This window comes from Conger conger, chromosome 14 (genome assembly GCF_963514075.1).
Source record: "Conger conger chromosome 14, fConCon1.1, whole genome shotgun sequence".
Taxonomy (NCBI): domain Eukaryota; kingdom Metazoa; phylum Chordata; class Actinopteri; order Anguilliformes; family Congridae; genus Conger; species Conger conger.
Window position 1 is genome coordinate 20,758,931 of NC_083773.1, and position 20,000 is coordinate 20,778,930.

A 20,000-nucleotide genomic window follows, 5' to 3' on the forward strand; every position below is an offset into this window, starting at 1 on the left:
CCCCGTCCCGGGACCCGTCATCACCGCCCGGATTCAGCCCCGCTCTCCCGCACGCCGTCCATCACAACCACCGCTGCCATTTCCTCTATCTGACGCACTTTCCAGGCGTTCTGATCCCACACGTTCTCCCTCCGAGACCGAGGGCTTCCTGACGGCTACGTTCGATAACGAGGCACTTAGCATTCCCCCCCCCCCCACCGCCTCATATAAATATGTATTATTCAGATAAGATTAATTGAAGCTCCTGAGCACACAACGCCGGGGGGGGCGCAGAGAGAACACACACTCGCGCTCAAGGCCTGCCGCAGATAGGAGGCAGAGGCGCTCTATTCCGGGTACACACCGCCTCCAATTAAAACCCGCCTCACCGGCAGGCCTCCCTAACCCCTGTGTTAAGAGACGAGGTTAAACGTGTCGTCGCTTGCAGATGCGAAACCTCTCTCCTGCTTGTCTTTTGCAGTTTGTGGAAATTATTTGTGTCTATTACAATCATTCTGTTATAATCATTTTCTCCTGTTATGATCAGAAACCAAACTGCTGTTTTTCTGTGGCGATATAACTGCTGTAATCTTTTCTACGGCTGTGCTGGGCTGCTGCTCTCCAGCCTTTGTGCATTTGTGGGAATAAGATTGGTTTGCCATTTAAATATTTGATGGACTGCGTGTCTGGCACGAAATGGCGTGCGTTGGCGATCACTGTAATTTTATCTGTTTGTAATGACAATACGAAAACCGGCAAAAGATTATACCGAGTTGCAGTTTATCTTCCAATTGCCAATAAAGTGTCAGACTAAAGTGACAAAGCCAGGCAGCTTGTGGGAAATGCTAAAATTCTCGCTTGCAAATGGGAGCGCAGTTCAGCACGGATCCCTCAGTGGGCGAGGATCGGCTGAGAGAAGCGGAGTTTGGTACCGGCGGTTAACACGCTGTTCACCTTCCCCAAATGTGTTTGCATAAATCTAGATTGAACCGTGTGCGGGCTGTTTTCTGTGCAAGGTAAAAGGCAGCAGAGATTCTATTCTTTACCGAGATGGGCTCCAGCTGCGGGGTTCAAACAGCGCTGTGCTGTCAAAGGCCTCCACAGGAACTCTCTCAGTTCAGCGCACTGCCCTGATGCTGTAACGCTGGGGACTGACAGTGATTGGCTCAGTGGTGTTAACAGGTTTTACTGGGTTTCTCTGCAGCATGTGACAGCCAAAATAACGCCTAACTGCTTAGAATTAAACGAACAAAAGCAAAATAGAGGACGAGAACGAGAGAGAAAGAAGTAAAGGAGAAGGAAGAGGGAGGAGGAGAGAGGGATCGGGAGCAAGAGAGGAGAGAGGGATTGGGCGGAGGAGAGGAGAGGAGTTGAGAGGAGGAGAGGAGAGGGGGATTGGGAGGAGGAGAGGAGAGAGGGATTTGGAGGAGGAGAGGAGAGGGGGGTTGGGAGGAGGAGAAGAGAGGGGGATTTGGAGGAGGAGCAGAGAGGGGTTGGGAGGAGGAGAGGAGAGGGAGAGGAGGCAGAAGTGGGTGAGCAGTACAGCGTGAGGTGGTTCTTGGCGCGGGACGGGGTGTTGGGGGGTTGGGGGGTGGTATGGGGGGGTGGATGGAGTTTAAAGGTTCCCTCTTGGACCATTATCCCCCCTGGGCGACTCCAGAGACTCCTCCCAGGGAAAGATTGATGAGCAATCAGAGGATAAACGAGCTGCGGCCCCTTGAGCTGCGGCAGATTGATGTGCCTGCTGTTCTGAATAAAACCGGCCGGAAAAGATCCACTACAGCCCTGCGTCAGGGGCCAAGCCAGGGGGCCGGGGGCCGGGGGCAGGGGGGAATTAGGGTTAGGGGCAGCAGAGCAGGGGGTAGGGACCAGGGGGAAGAAGGTAGGGGGTATTCTGTAACTGGGGGTATGCTGTATGCTGGGGGGCAGGGGGTAGTGGGGAATTGGGGTAAGGGGGCAGCGGGGTAGGGGGTAGCCTGTAGTAGAGGACAGGGTTATTAGTTATCGGAGGGCTAGTATGTACTGTATGTAAGTCTGTATAGCACTCTGATGAGGTCACTGTGCTGTAATGCCCAGTCTTCCCACTCAAGCCTACTGTTCCTCTTACTACAGGCTATGCACTAATACACTGGGAGGAACACGTGTGTATGTATTTGCGCTTGTGTGTGTGTGTGTATTTGTGCATGTGTGTGTGGGTGAATACGTGTGCACATGCGTGTGTGAGTGTGTGTGTGTTTGTGCACACGTGTGCTTGTGTCTGCATGTGTGTGTGCATTTGTGTGTGTGCACGCTTGAGTGTGTGTGCATGTGTGTGCATGTGTGTGCGTGTGTGTGTGTGTGTGTGTGCATACATGTGTGTGTGCACGCTTGAGTGTGTGTGTGCATGTGTGTGTGTTTGTGTGTGTGGATACATGTGTGTGTGCACGCTTGAGTGTGTGTGTGCATGTGTGTGTGTTTGTGTGTGTGCATACATGTGTGTGTGCACGCTTGAGTGTGTGTGTGCATGTGTGTGTGTTTGTGTGTGTGCATACATGTGTGTGTGCACGCTTGAGTGTGTGTGCATGTGTGTGTGTGCGTTTGTGTGTGTGTGCATACATGTGTGTGTGCACGCTTGAGTGTGTGTGTGCATGTGTGTGTGTGCGTTTGTGTGTGTGTGCACGCTTGAGTGTGTGTGTGCATGTGTGTGTGTGCGTTTGTGTGTGTGTGCACGCTTGAGTGTGTGTGTGCATGTGTGTGTGTGTGTGTGCACATTCGGGCCTCCTGGTCAAAGCGGTGGCACAAACACAGAGCCATTAATTCCGCTCTCCTCACATCTTGGGCTAATCTGCTCCACTATTTATCAGCGAGCAGCTCATGAATGTTTTATAAACTTACAATAAACGCTTAGTAATCGCTTTCCAGAGTATCAACATGGCAGCGCAGATTATCAGAGAGAGGGGGAACCGCATTATATCATTATCCAGCAGCCGTTGCTCGCTCACAGGAGTAAGAGGCCGTGATGAATTAGCTGTTGCGAGGAATGTTGGAACAGAGCGTTGCGCGTGTGATGTTTTGTCTCATTGTGTTTCTTCTGCCTGCCGCAACCAATTACGCCGTTTGTGCGAGAGAAAGAAGAAAAGCCGGTCTGTGGTCTTCGCTGGGCCCTCCCCGCTCACCAGGCAGCACTGTGTGAAATGTCACCGCCGGCTACGCAGGGCCAGGCTAACGCTAGCGCTAGCGCCCGGGACGGAGACGGCTTTGTTCCTCCGCTGACTGCCTGCGCATACCAATGCCGGGGCATCGCTGGGGAGCCGTGTCATCCCAACCGCTGGGGCACAACCTCTCCGCTCTAGAAGCCTCGTGTTGTTGTGCGGATCTTTGTAGTTCCCTCAAACGAGTCCTGTCGCAGTTCATTTGACTAACTCTCTTCTCTCTCCCCCTCTTATCTCTCTTTCTCTCTCCTTCCCTCCCTCTCTCTCCCTCCCTCTCTCCTGCTCCCTCTCGCTCCCCCTCCTTCCCTCTCTCTCTTTCTGCCTCTTTCATCTCTCTCCCTCTTTCTCTCTCCCTTCCTCCCTCCCTCTCTCCCCCCTCCCTCTCTCTCTCCCTCTCACTCCATCCCTCTCTCTCTCTCTCCCCCTCCCTCTCCCTCTCACTCTCTCCCTCTCTCCCTCTCTCCCTCTCTCTCTCTCCCTCTTTCTCTCTCTCTCTCTCTCCAGGCCTCAGAATGGCTCTATGATCCTGTATAACAGGAAGAAGGTGAAGTACAGAAAGGATGGGTACTGCTGGAAGAAGAGGAAAGATGGGAAGACCACGCGGGAGGATCACATGAAGCTCAAAGTGCAGGGCGTGGAGGTGAGGGGCGGGGTTTGTCCTTACGGGGCGGGGCTCGGCTGTGAGGGGCGTGGCCTTGCTGCAGTACCGAGTTCTGTGCTCCGGGGCTGGGAGGCTGTATGGTGTGGTGACATCATCGGTCACATGGAAGGGGCAGCTGTGTGTGTGTGTGTGTGTGTGTGTGTGTGTGTGTGTGTGGAACCTGCAGAAGGTGTGGTCACGGGAGACACGGGTGTTCCAGTCCCACGCCCACATGCATCACGTGGAGAGATGTGGGGGATGTCATCGTCTGAGCAAGGTGTGTGTGGGGGGGGTATCTCTAAGTGGGCAATGTACCCCCCCTCACCCCCCACCCCGCCCGCTGACAGGGAGGGGCACATCAATGCTGTGCGCTGGAGAGGTGGCACTGTGGGGACCCATGTTTGGAGCTCATTATGTGCTGTAAGCTCGCTGTGCAGAGCCAGCGTCACTCTTCCCTGGTGCAGAGACTGGAGCAGGCCCCAGCCTCCCTCACTAGGCCACGCTGCAAGGTGGCTTCAAGTGTTCCTGGCCTTGGTGCTTCCTCCGTGATTTATTCCCGTGGTCATTCATGGAAAGAATTCCTTCTGGGGCCAGAATTCCTCTTCCCGAGCCTTCAGTGTGCTGCTACTCGCTAAAGTTTACCACCAGCTCTGGACTCAGAATGTGTGTGTGTGTGTGTGTGTGAGTGAGAGTGTGTGTGTGTGTGTGTGTGTGTGTGTGTGTGCGCCCCCTGTGTAAGGAGCATTGCACATTTTTGACACTTCTGGAAAAGTATCCTTCCCTTTAGCTGGGATTGCCTGGGAATTGTTGGGAACGTTTTTAATTGAATCTTCTTTGTTGGTTTATCTAAGTGCATGCATTTGAGCTGATTGATGGTACTTGGTTGTATTTGTGTGGTAATTATTCACTCAGAGCCTATGTAGCATTCACACGTGGACTCAGCGGCACGGAGCGTGGTGTTTTCCACGGACCTGCACCACACACACCCCTGGGCATTCAGTGCCCAGAGCGAAGCACTTTTCAACATCACCGGTGAAATATGAACGCTTACTTGCCATCCCGATACGGTTTATAACTGCAAAGTTTGCTTATACGAGAAGCAACGTTGGATCCGATTCCTCGTCCGAGGGGGTGAGGGTAACATTAATTTCGCGGAAGGAGCAGAAAGTTAAGAGTTATGGCGGACTCATCTGGGAAGCGCTGTAAGACACACTATTTGTTTCTGTGTTCTGAGACCCGGTGGCTCATGTGTAGGCTTAATTTCCTCTTCCCAGAAATCCGTGCATTATCCGGGCTTCTGTGTGTCTCCTGTGTTGTCATCTGGCGGGGTTCTGTTTTGACACCGCCTGGCTGTGTTATCACGCTGCAAATTGCTTCAATTTGCTAAGTGTTAATTGCTGCGGGCTGGCGAGACAGCTGTAGGAGTAGGAGTTTGTGAGCAGGATGTTTTCTTACAAAACAGGAGAATGGGATCATGGGAAGCGTAGTTTTTGGGAGTAACAGTTATTTTAAATGTCGGTCACAGTTTTCTTCACACGCAGTACGTTGCCAGCCAAAACGCGGCGGTATTTTAAAGTGTTTAATAATACATTCCATATATTTTAACTTCCATCACTCTCAATTTTTAAATCTTCCGTCTTCCATCGCTGCAGTTCTCTGGTTGTAAAATCCAGCGATAACCTGCTTGAAATGACCAGCTACCAGCCAATTCAAAACACAGCTTGAGCTGGTCAAACCATGCAGAGTGTGGAGCTGGTCTGAAGTGGTGAACCAGCTACCAGCTGTTTCAAAACCTAGCTTGAGCTGTTTTTTTTTAACAGTCAGGTCTTGTACATTGTCATGGAAACGGGTGAGAGAGAGAGCAGGGAGGCTTGTTGGGGAAACGCTGTGTGTAAGCAGGGCTGAGCTCCCTGCATGGCTGTGCATTAACAGGGCTGAGCTACATTACATTACATTACATTATTGGCATTTGGCAGACGCTCTTATCCAGAGCGACGTACAGTTGATTATACTCAGCAGGAGACAATCCTCCCCTGGAGCAATGCAGGGTTAAGGGCCTTGCTCAAGGGCCCAGCGGCTGTGCGGATCTTATTGTGGCTACACCGGGATTAGAACCCCTGACCTTGCGTGTCCCAGTCCTTTACCTTAACCACTATGCTACAGGCCGCCCTACCTGCATGGCTGTGCATCATGGCTGTGCATCATGGCTGCGCATCATGGTTGCCGTGGCTCCTGTCCCATCTCCGTGTACAGCCTGTGTTGCTATTTCACAGTGGATGCCTTCGGCTCGCCCCGTTCCACATACTTCCTGACTCCGGCTGCTGAGCAATCAATCACTGCTCCCCAGTCCAGCCTGCCTTCCCTCTGCCTGCCACGCAAACTTTCAGCTGGGGGAGGCCATTTTCCTCATTAAGATCTCTCGCCAGGGAGGGGGGGGGTTAATCTAATTCTGCTTGTGTTATTTTTGTGGCCTATGGTTATGTTTTTATGGTATTATGTTTCTTGTTTTTGACATAGTTTTTGTTTGTTATGGATGTTAATTGTTATGGACGTAATTGTTTTGGATTCAAATACTTTTCTGTGCTTGATTGATCTTGCCTGGTGCAAATGAGCCGGCCAGAAGGTGGGTTTTTATTTTTTTTTCCAGAGGATTTCATTGGTTACAATATGCCAAGCAAGCTCAGTAAAATGTAGAACGGTATTTGAATCAAAAACAATTACGTATTTGACCCGGATCTGGTTCCGGGTTAGCTTAGTAAAACTCACACTTGTTCTTCATATTTACTCTCTGGTCCAGGAATGTTATCCAGGTGTGGCTGTGTTGCTCATGTTAATCAGGCCAGTGCTCTTCTGCTTCTCCTGTATTGGAAGTCGCTCTTGATTAGTGCGTCTGATAAACGATCGCGACGTTGTACGGTATTCAAGACATAAACATCTTCTCGCTGTCAGCTTGTGTTAGCGATTGTCTGACTTTTTCTGCGCGCACCAGGTTGGCAAGCATGTCCTGACGTTCTGGACTGCAGCTGCCCACAGTTCCCTCCTCGAGAAAGAGGTGTGGGGAGGTGTGTTATAAGGCATTCTTTGCAGTTATTTTGCAATCCAAAGCCACTTACAGTTGATGAGACTAAGCAGGGGCCAATCCCCCCTGGAGCAATGTGGGGTTAAGGGCCCAACAGCTGCAATGATTTTTTTGTGGCCACACTGGGGCTTGAACCACCGACCTTCCGGGTCTGAGTGGAGCTGCCCCCAGCTCAGGAGCTGGCTGGTGCTAACCTGCGGAGGACCCGGCTCCTCTCCCATGCTACCGGCCCTCCCCCCACCTCTGGTTTCTATTCATAGCCTCCTATTCTCGCTCCACCTGCCCTGCCGGTGATGTGATGCTAGGGCCACCCATCCGTGTTTCCCACACGCTACAAAAAGGGGAGCGCTGGTCTTGCAAGAACATTAGCGCTTAACAGGCCATGAAATAGCCGGCTGCCTCAGTGACGTCTCCATAGCGCGGCAGGTGAGCGGGGGGGGCGGGGGGGGTAATTTAATGACTGTCTCTCTCACACTCCCTTCTTCTTCTGTGGTCGTCCGTCGGCACAAACCCCCGACTCCCCCCCTCGACCCACGACCCCGCTTGTCCGCTGCACGCACACATACCTTAACTCACCTTGTGCCCCAGTCGGAGCGTACGACACAGGAAGAAAATTGTCTGCCACTGGCTGATCTCTGAATACATTTGTACTTGGGTCGCCTTTATGAAGCAATTTCAGCTGGTTTTGTGAACAAAGACAAAAATGGACGATTGCACTTGCATCCTGACGCTTTTTCCTGGATGCCCTCTAATTCACCTTCAACTTATGACCCCCCCCCCCCCCCCCCCCCCGCCTCCAGAAATTCAGGAGACCCATTCAGGAGGCCCATTCAGGAGGCCCATTCAGGAGGCCCATTCAGAAGGCCTCATCGTCATCACTTAAATAGGCTTATATATGTTTAGTACTTTGCAAAGCTATGTACAGTCACTGCACATGAAGTCTAGCCAGGGCCCCCCGCTACAGTACCTGTAAGGACCCCCTGTTGAAAACCCGGCTTTAGGTAATGACAGAGACAGGAATAGACTTAGAGTCTCACTGAGCCAACAGCCAAAGGGGGGCTGTCTGTTCCCCAAATTAGCTGTTGGTCTGGAGGAAGCGGGAGCCTGTCAGTCTCGCAAAATGACGTTTCCATCCAGCGTTTCCGTACGTACGTTACCTTGGCAACACCTGCTAAATCCGCTGATTGCAGAACCAGCCAGCCTCGGAGGAAAGGACCTCCAGTACAAACGATAGCGAAAGTAGCACAAAACCAGCAGAGACACGCAATCTAAGTCCTTGTTCAGAAGGTAGCTGGCTCAGCCAGGCTTCAGCGTTGATTACGTATCCCGGGGAAAGCGTGGCGTATCGTTGGGTTAACTAAGGGTTCACGATTAAGCCTTGGAAGGACCATCGATTCAGCATTCACTGCGTGTGTCCGCTTTCTCTGTGCCGACCCTCAAACATTTAATAACTTTCCCCAGAAAAGTGAAAACGGACTCCTGGCTGGGGACGAGGCGCCGGCGTTCAGGTTAAGGCGGTGGCTGTGGGGTTACCTGCTGATAATTTCCCGGAGACAGGCTCCAGCTGCACACTAATAGGAGCCGACCTGCAGATAGAGAGGAGCTCCGCGCCCAGCCGGCCTTGCTTTCCCGGGAGGAAACAGACTCCATTTTGGCTCCGCGAGGCCGGGATTAACAGTGACAGCACCCCCGAGCGCTATGGGATCACCGGCACCACCTTTCCCCCCCCCCGATTCTCCGTCTCAGCTTCACGAGCCGCTCCCCCACCTCCACCCTGCCCCCGTCCTTATTACTGAACTTTAATAAACTCCCCCAACGAGCATCGATTTCTGCGGCCGGGTCCTGGGAGTTATTTTCATTAACGCAGGCTAATTATACACAGACCGATATAAGCTTTTCTTCTTATTTAGATCTGCCCCCCCCCCCCCCCGCCCCTCTCTGGCAAGGCCGATGTAGATTTGTGGTTCCTCTCTCCCTCCCCCCGCCTGTAATTAGAGGGGTCCGCGGCGGTTCCTCACGTGTTATTGGGCTGTGAATCGTCCCGGTGCGTGACTCCGGGCGCGCGGCCGCGCAATGAGCTGAGGTAATGGAGCGTGCGCTGAGTGTCATCGTTACTCTTCACTGATAATAATGAAGACAAACGTCAGGACATTTGCGGGTAATGCCGTAATAGAACGCTCCGCCATTACGGGCCGCCGCGGCCAAACGCGCAGCGCGGCGGGAGACGCCGGCCGCCGCCCGGCCGAATCTTTCATTTAGAGCGCCCCCTCAGCGCCGCCGGGATCGCCCTGGCGCCGGAGGGGGGCTGCAGGTTCCGTCCCGGGAGAAGTGGCACAGCGCACTTTTAGAAATAGGACCCGCTGCCCCTCTGTACTCGCCCGGCGGTATTAAAAGAGATTCATTGTGGATAATGGGCTGGTGATAGCTTAGCGTCTTGTCCGGGGGCTGCGGAGCCATACATCAAACTGCTCCGTGCCACAGAAACTGGGATAAGCCCTGAATGTTAGTCTATTTCAGCGTATTTTTAATTCCGTTTTTTTTTTTCCCTCGCCGTGATTTGAAAGGGTTTCGGGGACAGGGAGCCTCTGAGGTTCCGCGATAAAAACGACGGAGCGTTTCCTGTTCGAGTCGCCCGGCGGAGGGTACGGGTCAGCAGGTCGGGGGTCAGAGTGCAGGGCGCGTCGACACGGTTACTGTTTCCAGGTGTGAGGTCATGGCAAGGTGACTCAATGCAGTACAAAGACTGCGGTGAGAAAGTTTACAGTCCGGCCGCCTGTGTTTATAAATGACCCAGTGTTTTACAAACTCTTCTGTCTGTGACCTTTTCTCTTTCAGTGACCGTCCTCTCTCTGCTGCTTCTTTTTCTATGGTTTTGTTCACACTGTTTTGGGAGTGACAGTTGTCCGGGTAGGGACTTCGGTTATAGGCTGCGGTTGTCACTCTCTTTCCCAACCGAACTGTGTATGAACCTGAGCACGTTAGGCACTCCGATGGGGATAGACAACCGTATTCAGCCGCAGTGTAAGCGTAGCTAAATATGGTATATCTAAGGACCTGAATTTGGATGTAACATAATTTGAGTAGCAATGCATTTAATGTTCTGATTGGGATGTGGTGTTCTTTGTAGCAGTATTGGTCATACTGCCCCATTTCAGCTTGCAGGCCTAAAAGCCTAAAAGCTATCAGTCATAGCAGCAGCATTAGCATTGACAGTAGTACGCAGAATATAGTCATACTTTCAGAGGTATAGCAGTCATAATTTAATGTACATTTGCTGCTTCTGAAAGTATTTTCTGAACTTTTACTCAGTTTGGCTTTGCAGGTTCAGACCGATGGTGATAAAAGTCAAAAGGAAAGGTGTGAAACTATTATGTAAATGATCTCATTTCTCTCAATACCTCTCACCCACGGAATAATCAGATAAAATCTAAATGTTGTTGCACTCACTGAAAACCCTGAGTGCAATTATCAGTTTATTGAACAATGACAAAAAAAAAACAGTGTTGGCAAATACTGGCACCTCGATTACTGACAAATTTTCTCCTACTTTTGCTATTCTTATCTTAAATCCTGGTCTTATTCCTCATTTTGGGGTTTCTGCACAGCTCTGTTTGACGCTGGTTAAGCTCTCCCCGGCTCTCTTTGAGGTCCTGCTATCTGGCGAGCGGTTTAAAGGGTTTGAACGTGTCGGTCCGGCACTTTCCACGGAACTCTGTGTTCGTTTTCCGTTCGGCACGAGAGCCCGTTGAAAGGGAACGCGCCGTCTTATCGCCCTCGCGTTGTCCTGTAATTTCATTTCTCCGTCGCGCGGCGTTGTCGTCAAGCTGAGGGCCTCAGCAGGGCTCCCTCTGCAACCGTCAGGGCGGAGACAGCCCTGTGTGTGTGTGTGTGTGAGTGTGTGTGTGTGTGTGTGTGTGTGAGTGCGTTTGTGTGTGTGAGTGCGTTTGTGTGTGTGAGTGTGTGTGAGTGTGTTTGTGTGTGTGAGTGTGTGTGTGTGTGTGTGTGTGTGTGTGTGTGTGAGTGTGAGTGAGTGAGTGAGTGTGTGTGTGTGTGTGTGTGTGTGTGTGTGTGTGTGAGTGTGAGTGTGAGTGTGAGTGTGTGTGTGTGTGTGTGTGTGTGTGAGTGTGAGTGTGTGTGTGTGTGTGTGTGTGTGTGTGTGTGTGTGTGTGTGTGAGTGTGAGTGTGAGTGTGAGTGTGTGTGAGTGTGAGTGTGTGTGTGTGTGTGAAGGATCACTTTATCGCATTGGTTAAAAATACCTGCCCCCTCCCCCCCAGCCCCACCCTCCCACCGTGGCTACATCCTCCGTGTTGGCCGTCTCCAGCCAGAGGAGGAAACGCGCGGGGGCTGGACAGCCGGCTTTTCTCGGCGCGGGAACGCTGGTTATGTGACACCGATGTGCAGGAGAGCGCCGAACAGATGTCCAGATATCCCGCCGCTAAACCAATACGGATAAATCAGCGAGATTAACACGGGCGCTAACAGGCTAACAGGCTAACAGGCTAACAGGCTAGCGGAGCGCACGTGTACAGCCACAGTCCAGGCCCTCCCACAAGGCCGAGCCGGGCGTTTTTATCCCCCACGCCCCCTTTCACAGCCCCCTATCCTCATCTATGTTATCGCCTGAGCCTCTTAAAAAAAAACCCAAACTTGTGCCGCCCCCCACCTCCCTCTACAGTCCCTGCTCAGCCAGGAGGAGCAGCTGAAATCAGAGGCCCCAGGAAAGCCTCCATGACACACCTTGCTGCTTACCTAGCGTGCGATGTCTCCCCCACACACTCCACTGAGCTGGAGACGTGCCACGCAGCCCTGCCTGCTTCCCTGTGGCTCTACTGCCCTCTGTCTGCCAGAGCGGTACTGCGTTCTCACACCGCGCGCGGTAATGATGCAGCCGCTGATAACCATGCTCATCATTAATTCATGCGCTGGATAAATAGTTCATATACTTACAGATCGCTTATACCAGATGGATAACTCCAACAATAATTTATATGGATGATAATTGCCTTCATTGATAAATCCGGCCGCAGTGCTTCTCTTGTGTTCTCTCGGAGATGGTGCGTGCTTTGTGATGGACTCGACGGGGAACGTGTAATTACCGCTAATGATGCTACCGCCGTAGCAGAACCGCAGCCATTCAAATCCCGGACCTCCGTGTCGGAGCGCCGGGCGTCCGGGGTCCGCTCTCCCACATTCCCGGGAATATTTCAGAGCCGGAATGCCGTATTCCCAGTGCCCCCCCGAGCCGGAACGCTTCCTGCTTTCTTTCTCCTTGGGATAACGGAAGCGCTGTAATGCAATGATTTATCAAACAGAGGTCCCTCATGTGAGCATTAAAAGAAAAAAAGAGAAAGATTTATATCACCGGGAACCTCCCTGTTGGATAAACGCGTGCGCCGTACGCGGAATCTTAAGGAGAAGGGTTCGGATTATTATTAGATCAGCCGGGAATTCCCAGGCTCAGCCCGTCTGCGGGGAATGCTCCCGTCAACTGCTCTCGCTGCCAGCTCCTGTTTGTCACCCTCTTTATTTATTCAGCTCCGGCCCGTCTCTCCCCGCTGCTGCTCTTTTTAAGGACATAAGCCAAATAAAGAGATTTGTCCGTCTCAATTCTGACCGCTCGCCGTCCTGCTTTACACTGTTACAGGCGGGGGCAAGGGCCTGGAACCAGTCCTCCTGTATCCCATAATGCACTTTGTTTTGGCTAGAGCTCCTCTCACCCCCCCCCCCTCATTTTAGGAGATGCTCCAATACTTGCAATGCAGTTTGGAACCAGTCCTCCTATATCCCATAGTGCTATTTATTTCGGCTAGAGCTCCCATTCCGATCGACAATGCCCCAGCGCCCCCCCCCCTCCCCCTCTTTTAGGAGATGCTCCAATACTTGCAATGCAAACAGAATTGCTAAACTTACTTTGCAGATTGACCCTCCCTACTTTTAGCAGACGCTTCAGTCCAGAGAGACTCACAATGCAAACACAAGAGCTAGAGATCAGGGATGGAGATGCAGCTACTCCCCAGAGGGGGGAGGGAAATGTAGTCCCGAGGGAGAGAGACTACAAGAGCAGGAAGGAAAAAGTCCATAGATAACCTGTCAGCTGCCCTATTGAACACTAAACTAAGCTGTGCAAGCAAGAACCAAGCTTCCCAAATGAGCATTAAATGAACAACAGCAAAGCACCACAGGCTCTGAAACAAACAAAACAGAAACAAAGTTGTGCCTAATCAGGTGCAGGGGCCCAAGAGGGGCGGAAAGGAGGACCCTGCTGAAAGAAACAGCTCAAGCTTGGTTTTGAAACGGCTGGTCGTAGGTTGACCAGTTCAGACCGGCTCCGTACTTACGACGGTTTAATCAGCTCAAGCTAAGTTTTGATACATCTGGAAGCTGATCATTTCAAGCTGGTAGCTGGATTTTACACCGGGGGAGCTAAGGTGTCTTGAGGAGGTGAGAGTTTATTCTGTGTAGGAAAATGGCCGCCGTCTCTGCTGTTCCGACTGCCCTGGGAAGCTGGTTCCCCCACCGAGGGCCCCGAACAGACGGCAGACGTGACCGGGCAGCGCGGCCTCAAAGAGTGGGGGGAACCAGGAGTCCCCCGATTGCGGTGCGGAGGCGATCTAGCTGGTGTGTACGGTTTGATAATCTTCTGAAAGGGGTAGTCCCTTCGGTAACCCGCTAAGCTCGCGCCAAGGTTTTCAAATTGATGCGAGTGGTGACGGGGGCAAGGAGGAGGAGGAGGGGGGGTTTCTGACGTGGGAGTGTTCGAGAGGTCGTACACCAGCCGAGCCCTGCATCTCACTCTTGATTTTGTTTGGATCTGATCGATACGCACTCTGCGGTTGACCTTCCTGAGGGATTGTGGGTAAATAACCAGAGCTCAGCAGCGGGCCGGCTGCCTTGACGTCATTGGGCAGTGACCCAAGCTCAGAACGCCGGCGTCCATGAACCTGCAGACCTGTCCGTTCAGTGCTCCATCCGCAGAGAACTGTCACCACTCGCCCTCAGCGGGCTACGGCAAACACGCACACACACACATACACACATACACGCGCAAAACACGCACACACACACATACACGCACAAACACGCACACACACACATACACACACAAACACACACGCACACACACACAGCAAACACGCACACACACACATACGCGCGCCAACACACACGCACACACACACAGCAAACACGCACACACGCGCACAAACACGCACACACACACATACGCGCACAAACACGCACACACATACACGCGCAAACACGCACACACACACATACACGCACAAACACGCACGCACACACATACACGCGCAAACACGCACACACACACATACACGCACAAACACGCACGCACACACATACACGCGCAAACACGCACACACACACATACATGCGCAAACACGCACGCACACACATACACGCGCAAACACGCACACATACACGCACAAACACACACGCACACACACACATAAATGCGCAAACACACACACACGCACACACACACACACGCGCAAACACGCACACACGCACATACACGCGCTAACACGCACACACGCACATACACGCACAAAAACACACGCACACACACACATACACGCGCAAACACGCACATACACGCGCAGACACGCACGCACACGCACATACACGCGCAAACACGCACGCACACACATACACGCGCAAACACGCACACACACACATACATGCGCAAACACGCACGCACACACATACACGCGCAAACACGCACACACACACATACACGCCCAAACACGCACACGCGCACATACACGCACAAACACGCACACATACGCAAACACGCACACACACACATACACGCACAAACACGCACACACACACATACACGCGCAAACACACATGCACATACACGCGCAAACACACATGCACACACACGCATACATGCGCAAACACACACGCACACACACACACGCACACACACACATACACGCGCAAACACGCACGCACACACACACAGCAAACACATACACACACAGCGAGAGACGACTCCAAACACACACACAAACACATACAGACTCACACACACACACACACATACACGCGCAAACACACACGCACACACACACCCATGCACACACATACACTCACACACGCACACACACACTGAGAGACTACTCCAAACACACACACACACACACACACACACACAAACACACACAGACTCACACAGGCACACACACATACACGCACACAATCTCCTTCCATATATCTGCATTTATAGATGGCGAAGGCCATCATTCTCACTCAGTGTGGAAGGTTAGAAAAGTCATTTAGTGCTGCATCATTATTAATAATGGCTCCATCATAAGGTAGCAGTGTGCTAACACAGCTGTCAGGGGCTCTGTACTTCTGAAACTTCAAAGGGAATGCTGAAGTATATCAAAATAACCATCTCCTTTCAGTGTATCAGTTCTGGTCATGTGTATATACAAACATATGCGTTTACAGGAGCGTACACTGAAATGAGATGCTTGCTTTAAGGGGAAAAAAAGATTGATGTTTTACATGAAATGGCTGCTTTAAAGGAGTTTAACAGTGAAAGCAGGTTAAACCGTAGAGCTTCGGGCTAGGGGCGATCAGCATGCATTCTCTCTCTCTCTCTCTCTCTCTCTCTCTCTCGCACGCACACACGCACACACACACACACACGCACACGCACACACGCACGCATGCACACACACCTTGGCGTTTATTCTTTTTTCTGCTTCCTTCAGTTTCTTTTCATTTTCCACTCCATTTCCCTCTGATTTGGCTTTGTTTTGTTTTGTTTGCCTGTGTGAGACACACAAACTCACACACACACACACACACACACACGCACGCGTATGAAAAGCGCTGAGACCTGATCGATACAAGTGCTGCTGAAAGGCACTGAGGTCATCCCTGGCTGGAGGCCAGCAGCTTGTATGGCACACATTTATCCCTGAATAATATTACAGTGCCCTCTACACCCTTATATCTACACCCTGCCTACACCCTTATATCTACACCCTGCCTACACCCTTTTATATACGCCCTACCTACACCCTGCCTGCACCCTTCTACATACACCCTGTCTACCTCCTTATATCTACACCCTGCCTGCACCCTTCTACATACACCCTGTCTACCTCCTTATATCTACACCCTGTCTACACCCTTCTACATACACCCTGCCTACACCCTTCTACAAACACCCTGCCTACACCCTTCTACATACACCCTGTCTACACCCTTATACATACACCCTGCCTATACCCTCATACATACACCCTGCCTGCACCCTTATGTATATACACCCTATCTACACCCTTATACCTATACCCATATTTGCACCTTTGTACCTACACCCTATCTACACCCATGTATCTACATCCACATATCTACACCCTTATACCTGCAGCCTTTTATCTACACACTGTCTACACCCTTAGACCTACACCATATCATCTACATCTTAACTACACCCTTACCTTTGCATCCTATCTATACTCTTGCACCTACACCCTTATGTGTACATCTCATCTACACCCTAACATCTACATCTTATCTACAACCTATCTACACCCTTATAACTACTCCCTGTCTACACCCTAATGTCTAAACCATTACATCTTAACTACATGCTGTCTACACCCTCATGTGTACATCTTATCTCCATCCTTATATCCGCACCATTATACCGTGAGTGTGGGATAGATAGGATCTGATGCGCACTCTTCTCTTCTGGCTGCGTGTCAGGTGTGATATGAAGGCAGTATTAAAGAAGGCTCATTACAGGCAGGAAACGCTCTCAGCCAATCGTATTGCTTGTATCAGAGTCATTTCCAATAACCCCTATCCTCTGCACATCCTCTGTGGACTGTGTTCATAAAATCACAGAAATGACATTCTTCCTTATTGCAGATAATGAGAGTGTGGTGGAGAGAGCTCTCATTGGGTTAAGGTGTGATTTGGGCCGATCTGAGCTCTAAGTGTTCCCAGGGCTTTGCGCTTTGTTCTGTGTGTAATACGGCTGCTCTGAAATGCTTGCTCATGCTCTCCTGCACACTGACATGCTTCATGGCCAACCTATCCCACCGCAACTGCGCAGTGTTCCTATAGGATGTGCACGGACGCATACGCACACACATGCACGCGCACTGACCCACACACACACATCATAAGTACACACCCATCATGCGCGCATTCATACCCATCTGACACACACACACACTCACTCATGACGTACACACAAATACATACTCATCACACACTCATACCCATCTGACACACACACACACACACTCATGACGTACACACATACCCGTCACACACACAAACATGCACACTCATGACATACACACAAATATATACTCATCACACACACATACCCGTCACACACACAAACACGCACACTCACACACCTGTGGATGCACGCACACACATATACAGCTGCACACACACACACGCACACCTGTACATGCCCAGATTCCTGCAGATGCTCCTGCGGAATATGAGCTGCCATTGACAGAGTGACCTTGATGTTCCACCCACAGAAACATGATCACACGCACACACACGCACACACACACACATGCTCTCACACACACACACACACACACATGCTCTCTCACACACACACACACACACGCACACAGTCTCGCACACACACACGCTCGCACTCATGCACACACACACACAGTCCTACCCTCCTACGTTCAGCCCACTCACTCAAGGCAGTACAAAGCAGAGAGAGGCAGGAGGAGAAATTAAAAGCAGAAATCAGCTCAGAAACAAGAAACACTGTGAGTGAGAAAGAGCCAATTAAAACGAGGGAAGAAGAGAAGAAAAACATAAACTGAAGGAGAGAGGGAGAGAGGGAGAGAATCAATGGAGAGAGGGAGAGAGGGAGCGAATCAATGGAGAGAAGGAGAGAGGGATGGAGGAGTAAAACGACTGAGAGAGAGGGAGGCAGAACAGTAGCTCGGAAGGAGAGAGAGACAGAGAGAGAAAGATTTGGTAGATTAGGTCATTTATTATTTATGAATTCATTTCTATATACATTTTATTCCAGTGTATCAATCCCATGTTTTATCTGTCATTGTTAATTGTTTTATTGTTAATTGCTTTGGCAATATTATTTGTATAAAGTCATGCCAATAAAACATTATTGAATTGAATTTAAATTGAGAGAGAGAGAGAGAACAGTAGCCAGGAAGGAGAGAGAGTGAGAGAGAGAGAGAGAGAGAGAGAGAGAGAGAAAGAGAGAGAGCAAGCACTAGTCAGGAAGGAGAGAGGGAGAAAGCAGGAATAACGGATACACAGCCTCAGGCAGACAGAAAACAATTGTTCCACTGCTTTCCGTAACCCACTTCAGCCTTAAACAGCAGATTTCTTTCACTCAATTAATTTCTACACATTGTAGCCGGAGCTCTCTGTCAGAGCGTTTTTATTTCCAGGCTGTCTGGATATCGACGGGAATATCACCGGATGAACTCTCCGTGCATGAAGCACATCTACTGGATGGGCTGGCTATTACCCGGGCGTCTATATGCACGCTTACACACACACACACAGTACAGTACAGACAACTGAAACATACACGGGGATATAGTACACTACATAAACCAGATAAACCTGTCATACTGTTCATGAGCGCACGCACACACACACCGGTGTGTCCCCGGCTTACTGCCTGTACGATTACTCACGCATTCACTCACACACACACACACACACACACACACACACAGGCTCTTTATTTTTGTTTCATAGTTTTTTAAGGTCAGTTCCGTTCTGGTGTTTTGATGTGAGATTGTGTTTCTCCGAGATTGGCTCGGGGGGCGTCGGGCTGAGGACGGCTGATGCCTATTTGTCGGCCGGCTCCGGTCCGCTGCGTCCCGGGGAACGGATTTGGGGGCCGCGTTGAGCTCCGGGCTGGGTTGTGGGTCGGCGGGTCAGGCGTCCGGCGGCGTGTTGATTGGATTTCCTGGCTCTTATCTGATTACCGCGGGCGCCCTGCAGCTCTCAGAAACCCCCCTCTGGCTCTGCGGGGTGCGGCGGACATTTTGGATTTGGCTGGGAGTGTGACATCACCGAGAGGGGCGTGCTGATGTGGCCCTGCTCTGACCTCGGAATGTGCTCAGGGCTGTTATCTGTCTCTGATTGGCCGCTGTAGTCTGGTCTTATTTTCATCTGCAAGCTCCTCTGGACAGAGTCTACAGTTCGTGCCTTGGTCTTAGTATTCGAGGCGTAATTGTCGGTCAGCACTGATCTGGTCACGCTTAATTTGTGTCTGCATCTTTTTTGTCGAACTCCACGCTAAAATATACGGGTGGTTTTTTTTATTGACTGAGTGATTGAATGACATTCTGACTGACTGACCTGATTGTCTGACTGTTGACCGGCTGACTGACTGACTGACTGATTAACTGACTACCTACAGACTGACTGACTGATTGTGTCAGTTGTGTAGGAGCAGGTACACAGTGCTGGATTGCGCTGTAGGGAGAGGTGGGGGTGTTTCCCTGCAGTTGTCTTTGTTGTAACAGGGCTGAGTTCTCATTAACCTGTGCCGGGGCCCCAATCTCTCTGTTCCTCCCGGCTCCGTGTAGCTGTGACAGGAGCTGGTGTTTCTGGGGTGACCTGGTCTTTGAGAGCTCGCAGTGTGCTACACAACCAGAGAGCTTTCACCTTTACCACCGAACGAGAGAGAACGAGAGGCGCGTCGAGTTTTTCTCATCTTTTTCACCGCGCGGGTCGATTGCGGTGAGGAGCACTCTCCATCACCCCCCCCCCCCCCCCCCCATTCTCAGGTCTGCTCCGGCTCTCATTCAGGGGCGTTCTCAGGAGATGAGGACCAGGGGTGATTCCTGTGATTCCTGTCCTGCCGTCTCCTGAATTTGGGAAGCTCACAAAGTATGTGTGTGTGTGTGTGTGTGTGTGTGTGTGTGTGTGTGTGTGTGTGTGTGTGTGTGTGTGTGAGTGTGTGTGTGTGTGTGTGTGTGTGTGTGTGTGTGTGTGTGTGTGTGTGTGTTGGTGTATGTGGGTGTATGTGTATGTGTGTGTGTGTGTGTGTGTGCGCGTGTTTGCGTCGGTGTGTGTGTGTGTAGGTGTGTG

The 20,000-nt window shown here is 51.2% G+C and overlaps 1 protein-coding gene across 2 annotated transcripts in view; it reads left to right on the plus strand.

Moving 5' to 3' along the window:
* LOC133109880 (calmodulin-binding transcription activator 1-like) overlaps positions 1–20,000 on the plus strand; it is a 420,257-nt gene that overhangs the window by 242,364 nt on the left and 157,893 nt on the right. For both annotated transcript variants that reach the window (XM_061219606.1, XM_061219605.1), the window contains exon 5: positions 3,675–3,810. In XM_061219606.1, coding sequence (XP_061075590.1) covers positions 3,675–3,810 — 136 coding nt within the window. The remainder of the gene's footprint in view (positions 1–3,674; positions 3,811–20,000) is intronic.